This window comes from Anthonomus grandis, chromosome 3 (genome assembly GCF_022605725.1).
Source record: "Anthonomus grandis grandis chromosome 3, icAntGran1.3, whole genome shotgun sequence".
Taxonomy (NCBI): domain Eukaryota; kingdom Metazoa; phylum Arthropoda; class Insecta; order Coleoptera; family Curculionidae; genus Anthonomus; species Anthonomus grandis.
The window spans coordinates 7630262-7643827 of record NC_065548.1 but is presented as its reverse complement, the minus strand read 5'-3'; the positions used below and the strand labels follow the sequence as shown (position 1 = coordinate 7643827).

General features: G+C 33.5%; 1 protein-coding gene across 1 annotated transcript in view; it reads right to left on the bottom strand.

Annotated features, from left to right (window-relative positions):
• LOC126734573 (RNA polymerase II elongation factor Ell) overlaps positions 1–13566 on the bottom strand; it is a 131840-nt gene that overhangs the window by 65221 nt on the left and 53053 nt on the right. The window contains exon 2 of the mRNA XM_050438259.1: positions 2132–2185. Coding sequence (XP_050294216.1) covers positions 2132–2185 — 54 coding nt within the window. The remainder of the gene's footprint in view (positions 1–2131; positions 2186–13566) is intronic.

Here is a 13566-nt window from a genome sequence, read left to right as displayed (position 1 = left end):
ACTGCACTCATTTTCTGATTTTCGGGGAATTTTCAGTTCGAATCCTGTCATATTCGTCACTCTAAATATGGTTTTTTTACGCACTTATTCATTGCTTTTATCAACGTAAATAAAAGGTTTCAAAATTCCATTACCTAAGTAAAAACATATCCAGGCGTAGATGTTCTCTTGGACCACAATTTATCAGTTGCAAATGTTAACATACGGTTCAAATTAATTCGAAGAAAATGCTCCCAAAAAAAAATAAGACTATTGAAAGAAAATAACATCGAGGAAAAAGGCAAAGGAAGAAGTTAATGAAAACTTCGCCAAAATAGCTGGCAACAATATAGAACAATGGAATTAAATGAAGACATCTAATACCACACTAACATTTGAAAATCTTAAATCAAAAAAGGAAGATAAACTCAAAGGTAAAAATATCAATGAATTCAATAAACTATGGAAAATAAAAAATGAGATGTGGCTAACTGAAAGATGTACAGAAATTAAAACTCTTCAATTAAAAATGATGACTTCTACATTCACAAAAGAAATGCAGAACACTAGTAAACTACGCAGTGCTGGCATAATTATACACATAGCTTATACTCTGGCATTTAATGCAGAATTACCAACTGCATTTATTTTCAGCATCTAGGGGAATTTTCAATTCGAATGAATCCTGTCATATACGTCACTCAATCAAGCCTATGTTCGTCAGTGGCATTATTTTTTGGCCTGGTTTTCACGAAACTAATCGCATTTTTTTTTCATCAGTACTGCCAACCGCAATTTTTTTTTCTTTTAGGGAAGTTTTGGCTATAATCTAAAAATCTGTCATATTTATTGCATCTTTAAAGCCCACTACAACCATTATGCCAGGCAAACAAAAAAATCATTATTATAGTACGACGTTCTGTCAGTCCTGACTTGCATGGAAATATATATTAATCTGGCATTTTGTGAAAGGCTGCCAACTACAGGGAATTTTTTCCTTCTAGGGAAATTTTGGCTCTGAAATAAACTCTTGCCATATTAACTGACTTTAAAACACTTACTAATATTATGCGTGGCAATCAAGAAATCACTAATATAGAACAACGCTCCATCAATCCTGACTTGTATAAACCAGCTAATTACTCTCATATATGTAATCTGGCATTTACTGCAGCGCTGCCAACTGCAGGGAATGTTTTCCTCCTATAGAAAAATTCGACCTCAAACTAAAATCCTGTCATATTATTTTACTGTCATCTAACCAATCTAGGGTCATATCTAGTGCAGTGGGAAATCCCAAATCCGTCCGTAAGTATACAGGACGCAGACATTAATTAGGGAAATACCTTCGAATTGTTTCCAATAAATCATTTTTATTTGATTGGATTTTAAGTGGCTCGAGAAAGTCGTTTTATATATTACTGGGTCGTCAAGCGTACATCATCTGTCAAAGTGGACAGTGTTGCCAACAGTAGGAAATACAACGTTAGTTTCTAGGTAAATTTAAAGTCACTAGAGGAGAGGGTGAAAAAACACTCATTTAACTATATTTGGGTGTGTTTGTTAATGCAGGGAATCATTAAATAAGTAGTTGATCTATTGGAAGCCATCTATCATTGTCTTTTAATAGCGGATCATCAGCATACAGTGAGTGCCAACAAAAATGATTAAAAAGAGTTGGGCCAGCCTTATGGCCTTCGCTACATAGAACTTTGTTGTTGTTGTTGTTGACCCTACACCTGTGGCTTCCGATGATAAGGTTAGACGTATATAAAATCGAATATAAACTTTCTTTCTCGATTTTTCCAACTCATCGTCCATTCAATATTAATTGAATAAACTTTTAGCCAACTTCTCAGGTTGTTTTGACGCTGGTGAATGTAACAATTTCTATATAAATGTCCCGTTAAGTCGCGGTGCGAGGCGAGCTGGTTAAATCGGAATTCTTATGCGTTTAGGCAAACAAGTTGTAACATTACTTTTACTTTTATCGACGGGCGAAAGAAATGTGCCTGCCTCGCACACGAAGAATGTAGAGGTTGAGAGAGGAAGAGAAAAAAAAATTAGAAATCGCTTAGTGATCCGGACCGAAAAGGACTTCCGGTGAGCCGATTGAGAGGAGAATTATTAATTTTAAATTGTATGTACTTACGCCATTTTCGTTTCCTAGGAACCTGATCCGTGGACTCTGATAGTTGCTTTTGTTCTGAAAAGAAAACAGAGAATTAGTGTTACGAGAGTTGCCTATCTTGCTACACAGATAATGTTATCATTAAGTGGCCTTATAGGCAACCAACTTAACCCATGAGCCTGAGATTAAGTGGTTTTTTATTACTACATAATATATAACCCACTGAAGCAGGCGCTGTTGCCATAAAAAACAGTTTACGCGTTTTGGAGTGTTCTATTGTGTTCTTTAAATAATATTTATAGAGCGCTAATATGGATACATGTTGAACTATTACCTAAAAATAAATAAAACATGACCCCCACGCTCATACATATCCAATTATCTAAAACACAATACCGAATATATTTGCCCCCAAAAGATTTTACTTACGTAACATTGACCTTTTCAGATTTACATATGAATAATTGTAAAATGAACGAGTTAGTTTTTAAATGGGAAAAAAATCTTTTTTTTGTTTCTCCTCTCTATAAATCACCTGCATCATTTGCCAATATCATTCATTTAGCATAAAAATTGTAAAGTCGCTGTGACTCATAATCTACTCATTTAACCAGTACAGTGAGTACCAACCTAAATTTTTAGTTAGATATGTGTCAACTGTCAAATTTTAAGATTGGAAATTTGTAAATTCATAAAAATCATTATCTGTCAACTGTCATAAGTGCATTGAGTGCCAATCCAAAATTTTTAGTCTGAAAATTGTAAGATCCCTGTAAGGTTAGTTGGAAATGTGTGTATTTATATAATTTATTTATATTTTTTACGTGAGTGAACTACTATCATTGTAAAATGAAGGCAAACCTAAAATTTATAGTCTGAAAACTGGTATGTCAACTGTCATTCTACCATTGTTGAGTGCAGTGAGTGCCAACTTAAAATTTAGAATCTGAGACTGTGAAACACCTGTAAGTCATAATCTATTACTTACAGTAAGGTCATCATAATCTGTCATTTAACCAGTACAGTAATTTCTAAAAATCGTAGTTATAAATGGGTAAATCTCAATTAAAGCATTATACTGTCATTGGATAATCATTGAATACAGTGATAACCAACCGAACATATTTAGTCTGAAAATTGTAAAATCTCTGTAAGTTATAATCTATTCAAATAATATGAATTTTTTAGGTAGGAAATATGAAAATCCCTAAAGAATCAATTTTTGACATTGTACAATTATTTGAATACAGTGAATGTCAACCCAAAATTTTAAGTTTGAAAACTGTCATTTGTCAACTGTCGAAGACAGTGAGTGCCAACCTAATATAAAAAATAAATAAAAAAGTTTGTGTTAGTTTTACTTTGGAAAATACGTTGGAAATGTGTAAATCTCTATAAGTCTGTCAATTGTCATTTTACAATTGTCGAGTACAGTGACTACCAACCAAAAATTTTTAGGAAAAAACTCTAAAATCCCTAAAAGTCATAATATAGTATTGACAGTTAGGTATCTCTCGTCTATTTAACCAGTATAGTGATTGCCAATCAAAATGTTTAGTTAGAAAATTCGTCATACATCAACTGTCATTGTACACTTGTTGAGTACAGTGAGTACCAATAAACATTTTTAGCTAAAAAATGTATAAATCCCTTTTAAAGTCATCATACGTCAATTGTCATTGTATAATTGTTGAGTACACTGAGTAGCACCCAAAAATTTTTAGTCTAAAAACTGTGAAATACCTGTAAGTCATATTCAATTATTTACAGTTAGTTCATAATATTACATCTTTCACTTAACCAGTATAGTGGGTGCCAATCAAAATGTTTAGTTAGAAAATTCATTATCTGTCAACTGTCATTGTATAATTGTCCAATACAATGAGTACCAACCTAAAATTTTAAGACTAAAAACTCTAAAATCCCTAAAAGTCTGTCATTTAACCAGCATAGGAAAATTGAAATGTGTATTGTTTATTGTAGACTTGACAGATAATGACTTTTATGGAAATTGTGAGCACGTAGTGAGTAAATCATAATCTATTATTGAAAGATAGGTTTAAATGACATGTAACTAAACAGTAAAATCACATGATTACGTATTTATTGTAGATCCAGTTTTAGTCCCTTTCTCATGCATCTTAATATGCCATTTTTATTCATTGTTAGCGGTTTTAACCTTTTGACCTATAATGTCTACTACTACTACTATTTTTAAAGCAAAAATCAACCCGATCTGAGCACTAGAAGTGGAGTTATAACCCAAGTTACCTGAAACTGTCTATACTTTTGGACATGGTTTTGTAAAACTTGGATAAAAATGCTTCTGATCCATGGAATTTCATGATTTCTTCAATAAAAGCTTAAGAATAATCCAAAAAATCTTTTAAAGCAAAAATCAACTCGATCTGAGCACTAAAGTGGAGTTATGACCCAAGTTACCTGAAACTGTCTATACTTTTAGACATGGTGTTGAAAAAATTGGATAAAAATGATTCTGGTGCATGGATTTCCATGATTGCTTCAATGAAAGCTTAAGAACAGTTCAAAGAATCTTTTAAAATAAAAATAAACCCAATCTGAGCACTAGAAGTGGAGTTATGACCCAAGTTACCTGAAACTGTCTATACTTTTAGACATGGTGTTGAAAAAATTGGATAAAAATGATTCTGGTGCATGGATTTCCATGATTTCTTCAATGAAAGCTTAAGAACAGTCCAAAAAATCTTTTAAAGCAAAAACCAACTCGATCTGAGCACTAGAAGTGAAGTTATGACCCAAGTTACCTGAAACTGTCTATATTTTTAGACATGTTTTCCAAAAACTTGCATAAAAATGGTTCTAATATATGGATTTCCATGATTTCTTCAACAGAAGCTTAAGAACACTTCAAAGAATCTTTTAAAGCAAAAACCAACTCGGTCTGAGCGCTAAAAGTGAACTTATGACTCAAGTTACCTGAAACTGTCTATACTTTTAGACATGTTTTCATGAAAACCCTCAATATGTATGCCTGATGATGGACATGTTATATGTCTGAAACATGTAGGATGAATAATTTTAAAATAAATTTAGTGGAGGTTGACCGCATTTTTAGTTAAAACTTAGTTTTAGTTTTTTTGAAAACTGTAAAATCCCTGTAAGTCATAATTTATTATTCACAGTTAGGTCCCAATCTGTCATCCGTAACTTAGGCCTACATTGAGAGCCAAACGAAAATTTTTAGTCTGCGACTGTGAAATCCGTGTAAGTCATAATCAATTACTGACAGGTAACAGCTGATCAGTACAGTGAGTGATAACCAAAAATTCTAATAAAACTCCCTATAAAGATTCAACTTTTTTTTGATAGTGACGATCAAACTGTTTAGTTAGAAATGTGTCCTATAAAAGCCGTCAACTGTAAACTATCATGTACAATTATTGTTAATTACAGGGAGTACCAACCCAAAATTTGTGGTCTGAAACTGTAAAATCCTTCTCAAGTCATATCAAGCATTGACAGGTGATTATTAGTACAGTGAGTTCCAACCAAAATGTTTTCAAAACGTCACTAATCAGTGACACTCAATATCTGATCACTTGATTGAGTACCAACCAAGATGTTCAGTAAAAATTCCTATAAAAAGTCAATTGTGAACTGTCATGTACAATTTTTGGTACGGTGAGTACCAACCCACGATTTGTAGTCTGAAAACTGTAAAATCCCTGTAAGTCATAAACTCATAATTACGGTTCTGTCATTTAAATGGTACAGTGAATCCCAACCCAAAACACCTATGATTGTTTGTCATAATCAATTATTGACAGTGAGTGACAACCAAAATGTCTTACTATCAAATTATATAAATCCATATAAACGTCATCAATCACTGACATTCAAGATCTGATCAATTCTGTGAGTACCAACCAAAATAAATGTTCAGTAAAAATCCCTCTAAAGATTCAATTGTTTCTTGATATCTAGACCGAAAGCACAATAGCAATTAAAAGCAAAATTCCGGTTTTGACATCATCAGGTGGCATGAGACAAAAACCGGAATCTGGTAAATGAGCGACTATACTCTACACACAAACCAACGGATCGAGGTCTTATATGTGCACACAATAATGTAAATAATTCGGTATACACGCGCCATTTTTAAGTGTTTGCGTGTTTATACATGGGAGTTTGGCAAACTATTCGCCAAACTTTTTGACTGGACTTTGCACCCCAGATATAGATTTATAGAAAGCGAGTTTTTGACAAAACAAAAACAAGCGAATGGGCGATATATTCGGCTCGCAGGCGTGCAGTGAAATGTCAGTAGTAGCAAAATTGTTTTCTCCTTGACATTTATTAGCGGCGAAAGAAAAAAACTATACCAAGGTAACTGCGTGTGTATATATACCCCGAGACAAAAGCTTAATTATTATCTGGTGCAGTAATAAAGCGATGGATCGCACAACACTTTTATTTGAAAAAAAAAATTGTGCGGCATGGATCTCCGTGGAAAATGGAACACGCCCAAAATCTAATTGTATGTAAATTAACAAGAATCCCATTGTTCGCAACTGATTGAAAGTCTTACGGTTCAATTACCGTAGAGGAGGACTGAACTGTATCAATCACCATCCTGGGGAAGCATTTAACTTTAAGAGATCATAAATTTATAATTATCAGCTTCAAATCGAACGTTTACTAACGTTCACACATCAAACGTGTGCCCAGAATATCTTAATCGTATATAAATGAAGTGCGTACAAAAGAAACTAGAAGTTGCCCGATGTAGGTCTTTTCGTTGACTACGTGACGAGCATCTGGTACCACCTACCATATTAACAGTTTTTAATCATTTAAAGTGTCATTTAATCGTGGAAAATGAGCATTTATTTTTTTCGTAAACACGGTCGTTGCGACAATAGGGCTTAATACAGAGACTTTCGATTTCATCTTGTGCATAAAGCAAAGGTCGCCACGGATCACGTTGTGGGTGTTTTATCTGTTTAAAAACCGGTCGCGGAGGCATAATATTTCAAATGCACTTCGGTTTTCTTATGGTTTGTTTCGTTATTTGTAACGGCGTTTACTGGGGCAAACTTAATCTTTTTTTTTCTTTTACGTTATGTAACCATAGATACGTTTCTGTGCCGTTATATAATCCGATGTTACGTAGGACGGATTTTCAATGCGTTAGAAAAAGCCACGCTTATGTTATATAATGGTATTTGAGATGTGGAATGGGGTAAAAATCAGCCAAAAGTTGATTTAATTGGGGAAGAAAATGTCCTGAAAATAGCTTGATTTGCCTGAAAATGTAACGTGCGCTTCCTGAAATAGGCCAAAATTATTCTTACATCAATGAACTCCATCTCAGTATTTCATCCTCTTTGTGGCAAGAATGTAATTGAAATTTATTGAAAAGAGGGAAATGAAAAAAAATCATTCCTCCGGGATTTGTTTTTCTTTACAAATGCAACTGCATTTTTTGATTTTTATTTCAATCTTTGATTCATCTGTCTGACTTCAATAGCAAGGAAATTATCAAATATTTAGAAGTTTGCTCAAAACAGGAAAATGTTTGTTCTTTCATAAATAATGCGTTCCACCAATGTTCAAATGTTGCAGGAATGCTTGTTGGGAAGTTCAAGTCGCTGATATACCCTTGAAATGTTTTTTTTTTATTACAAGAAAAAATGACAGGTCGGGTCAAAAATGATCAAGCATTTAACAAGATTGACGCTAGTTACGGGTACCAACCCGCCACCTTATGCCGACCCTGCATACTTTATTTAGAAATAGCTTAGTTTGTATTGTCATCATTTTTAGAACGTATAAATATAATGTAATAGACAAGAGCAAGAACAATTAATATAGTAATCGATGTAGTCATTATCTATCAATCAAGTTAGTTGTAAGTTAAGTTAGTCCCTGTTCTCAATAAATTTGTTTTTTAAAAAAGCAAATGCCGGTTGTTGTCCTTTAACTGGCGCAGTCGGTAGTTCGGTCTTTCCATTATTGGACAAAAATCGCCATATTTGGGTCCGTTTCTACGGTTTGAAGACCGCTACAATCCCTGGAAGCTGAAAGAAGACCTGCAGAAACCTTCAAAGAACAAGAATCGTCGGAAGTACCTGCAGCGATCCAATTGAAGCAACCACCCGTTCAACACCGGATTGAGAACAGCTATAGTTTAGGTCCTGGGAATACAAAAATCGATTCCTTTAGGAAATTAGGCTAAGAGACAAATGGAAATTTTGGCAAGAACCTTACTGTAAGTGAACATTTTTCCTTACCATTATTTTTAAATCCTTTGGTGATATATTTTTGCATTTATTTTCGAGTATTTGGTATATTTTAATATTTACCAAGGTGTATTTTATTTTATTTGAGTGCAATTTTAATTGAAGTTTTACCATTTATTTTTATTTCTTTATAAAAAGACGCTTTACCTTTTTATAACCTTTATTTTTACAATTTTTACAGTTAATAATTGTAAATTTTACTAGATTTTTGAATTTCTTTTATGTCTGAGCATGAAATAAGAGAACTCAACGAGTTCATAAATTTTTTGCAAACCGTTTCTCACGAAGAACTAAGACCTTTACCTTCAATTACTATCGAAAAAAAGAAAATGAGTCAAATAGATATTGGTATGTTAAGATATCAAGCTGACAATATCCCTACTTTTGATGGCAATCCAAGACAACTCAATAGATTTATCACTGCTTGTGAGCATGTACTTCAAAACTTTCAAGATGCCACTAATTTAAATAATCCGATAAATTTAGCTTTAATTGATACAATTTTAATGAAACTGAGAGGGCGTGCAGCCGATCTCATATGCTCTAACTCAGATTTAAACTCATGGTTATTAATTAAAGACGCACTTTTAATAGCTTTTTCAGATCAGCGTAGTATTGAATGTTTGATACAAGATTTAATTTTATTAAAAATACGTAGAAATGAAAATCCTGTTCAATTTGGTATGAGAGTGCAAGATGCTCGTTCACTCTTATTTTCAAAACTCAATACTTCCGTTGCAGATGAAAATGAACGTAGAATTAAGTTAGCACACTACGAAGATTTTGCCCTTAAAACATTTTTAAATGGATTACCTTACCAAATTCAACTTGTTGTTAGACTAAGAAACCCTGACACTTTGGAAAAAGCAATTTCTTTAGTCGTAGAAGAAGAGAACTTTCTTTATTTTTCTCAAGGCAAGAATTTTCAACAAAACTTTTCAAGACCGCTTACTTTACCACCCTTACCACCTCGAAATTTCCCACATTCTTCCAGGCATCAACCCCAACAACGACCATATACGAATATTCCAACCTCTAATTTTCCATATAGAAATGCTCCTCAACCGACCCCATTACCTCAAAATATTTTCAGATCCAATGTACCACAAGGTATTGGATTAATTCCCCAAAATTTGAATCGTTCAAATTTTCCTCAAGGCCCTGTTCATCTAGGCAATAACTTCCAAAATAGATCTCGTACTGACTCTATTTTACAGCCCCACCTTTTTAGAAGTAGTAACAGCTCTACTTTTAGACAACCCTTTCTACCCCCAAGTAGACCAAATAATTTTAATCCCCGAGCAAGTTCTATTATTCGAAGAAATCAACCTGAGCCTATGGATACAAGTTCTGGCAACACTATTATCCATAATAATTTGGAATCCGCTTACCCCGAATATTCAGAAAATAATTACTACGATCCTGATAATTATTCCAATGACCCCTATATTAATTTATATTACAATTATTCTGATTATCACAGTGAAATTTTGTCGCCACATGCACAATTAACTGGTGCATTCCCAGAAACTCAATACGATGAACCTCGTGATAGTTCATCACACGATCAAAGTCATCTACCTCATAGTTCCGATGAACCCTACAATAAATCTGAACAGCAAAATTTTCACGAAATCACAAACCACGAACCCGTAACATAATATACCTTAACAATATCAGATCAGATTTACCGTACGTTTACATCCCAGAAATACAAGCATATTTTTTAATCGACACTGGAAGCTCGAGAAGTTTGATGAGTCCGCAACTAGCATACAAATGTTTCAAGAATCACATTTCAAATGAGATATTTAATATACAGACGGCACACGCTAATTCCTTTCACGATGAAGTTGCTAACATCCCTATTTTTAAAATATTTAACACCCGTGGCTCACACAAATTTTATTTATTTAGCTTCTTTCAAAAATATGATGGATTGATTGGTACTGATCTATTAAAACAACTAAACGCTAAAATTGACCTAAAAAATAGTAAACTTTCTACACAAAACTCTGACATTCCAATAATTTTCGAAAACTCTAAAGAAATAACCAATAATAATTCCGACAATTTTTTTCAAAACTTTTCTATAATCATTTCACCAAGATCGCAAGAAGTTATTAAACTACCTGTGACTATTGAATCTGGTTTAGGAATTTTTGATTACATAAATTTCGAAATTGGAGTAGAAATTCCAAAAGCATTAGTAAACATTTCTAACTTTTACGCTTATACTATGGTCACTAATTCTAACGAGACCCCCGTCGAACTCAAAATAAATAAATCATTTAACGTTGAACCAATAAATTCTTTAGACGTTAATTTTTGTCAAAAAATGGAAAGTGAACAAACTCTTACTATCGAACATGACAATTCATTAAAAGAAAATCTGAAAAATTTACGCTTACAACACTGTAATAAAGAAGAAAAAGAAAAGCTCAGAAAATTATGCTTTAATTTTAGAGACATCTTTTATTGTGACAAAATCCCATTAACTTTTACAAACCAAATTCAACACAAAATAAATTTAACAGACGAAAGCCCCATTTTCACTAAAACTTACCGCTACCCCGAGATCCACAAAAAAGAAGTCAAGGAACAAGTTTCTAAAATGCTAGATCAAGGAATTATTCGAAATTCAGTTTCTCCCTGGTCCAGTCCAATATGGATCGTTCCAAAAAAGCTTGATTCTTCTGGCAAACGCAAATGGAGAGTCGTTATAGATTTCAGGCGATTAAACGAGCGCACTGTAGGAGATAAATACCCCCTTCCCAATATTGCCGATATTCTGGACAAACTTGGTCGAAGTCAGTATTTTTCCACTTTAGATCTCGCCAATGGTTTCCACCAAATCGAGATGGATCCACATGATATTTCTAAAACCGCTTTTTCTACTGAGTCTGGACATTTTGAGTTTTGTCGAATGCCATTCGGTCTTAAAAACGCACCCTCCACCTTTCAGAGAGTGATGGATAACATCCTTCGTGGCCTCCAAAATGAAATCTGCGTAGTTTATCTCGATGACATAATAATATTTAGCACATCCCTTGAAGAACATCTTTCTCGTCTAAAACAAGTTTTTTCACGACTTCGTGAATCGAATTTTAAAGTTCAACTGGACAAATGCGAGTTTCTCAGGAAAGAAGTCCAATATCTCGGACATGTCGTTACATCCAATGGAGTCAAACCAAATCCAGATAAAATATCTGCTATCCAGAAATTTCCAATTCCCAAAAGTCCAAAAGAAATTAAAGCCTTTTTGGGTCTTCTAGGCTATTACAGACGTTTTATCAAAGACTTTGCAAAAATAACTAAGCCCATGACAGCTTGCTTAAAAAAAAGATTCAAAAGTAGTTCATTCCCCTGAATTTATCCGATCTTTCGAGCATTGTAAACAACTGCTAATTAATGCCCCTATCCTTCAGTACCCCGATTTCGAAAAAACATTCATCCTTACCACCGATGCAAGTAATTTTGCAATAGGAGCCGTTCTTTCACAAGGCAACGTCCCAAATGACAAACCTGTAGCTTATGCCAGCCGCACACTTAATGATAGTGAATCCAGATATTCTACTATTGAAAAAGAACTTTTAGCAATAGTTTGGGCATGTAAATACTTCCGCCCTTATCTCTATGGAAAGAAATTTAAAATTTATAGCGATCATCGTCCTCTTGTTTGGCTTTTTAGTTTAAAAGAACCAAATAGTAAACTTATCAGATGGCGCCTCAAGCTTGAAGAGTTTGATTACGAAATAATCTATAAAAAAGGTACTCAAAACACCAATGCCGATGCCCTTTCCAGAATTCAAATAAACGCTTTAGAAAACGAAAGCATCATTAACAATCCAGGCGAAGTCAACAATGACATTTTAGATTTTTTGCGTAATATGGCTGAAAATCCTCTCGAAAATCATGATACAATTTATTCCCGCCCTTATCTACCTGAATCGCAATACTTTAACCCGCAACCATCTACAAGCACCAACTATAACTCCAACCCGACCATAAATGAAAACGAACAACGAAAGTCGCCAAAAATTAAAATATTGCAAGATATTTTAATAAGACCAGCTAACAATAACACGCATTTAGAAGTCATAGACAATACCCCAACTTTGGCAACACCGCATTCATGCAGTGACCCTGATAATCTTAGTGAAGGAATTAAAATACTAGATGACATAATAAATAACAAACCACACCAAATGATCATCTCTAGACATTCCATAAACAATCTTGATGTTATACACGATAAGTTCGAACATCTAAAACTTCTTTTAGTAAAAATCCCTAAATCAAACGACCAACTAATATTTGATTTACTAAAAACCTACACCACCGGAAATAAAACCTTTTATCTATATTTTTATGACGACTCACTTTATTTAGATTTTAACAGAGTATATTTAAAAAATTTCTATAGCTCTGGACTGAAACTAATTAAGTGTACAAAAATTGTCACTAACATACGAGAATACGACCATAAAATATTATTAATAAAACACCAACATGAAGGCAAATGTAATCATAGAGGAATTAACGAAACTCTAGAACACCTTAAAAGAAATTACTATTGGCCCTCCATGAAAACAGATGTTACAAACTATATTAATGATTGCGAAACATGTCAACTCACTAAATATTCCAGAACAAAACCTTATGTTCCCCTGGTTCTAACCGAAACAGTAGGCAAACCTTTTGAGTTAATTCACATTGACGTATTTAAATTCGACAATCAAGACTTCCTAACATTAATTGACCCCTTTACAAAATTAGGACAAGCAATTCCAATTTTTGGAAAAACTGCTATCGAAATTTCTAATGCCCTAATAAAATATTTTTCATTTTATGGCATCCCCCAAAAAATTATAATGGACAATGGTTCCGAATTTAAGAATGAAACTGTACAAGAATTACTAAAAGCACACAAAATCAAAATACATTTTACTACACCACTCCATCATGAATCTAATTCACCTGTTGAAAGATTCCACTCGACTCTAATTGAACACCTGCGAATTCTTAGACACAAACATAAATCAGATAATGTAACTTCTTTAATGAATTACGCAATAATTGCCTATAATAATTCTATACACTCAACAACAAAGTTTACTCCCTTTGAACTAACACTTGGACATACTAATTGTAGAGATCCCTGCGATATTA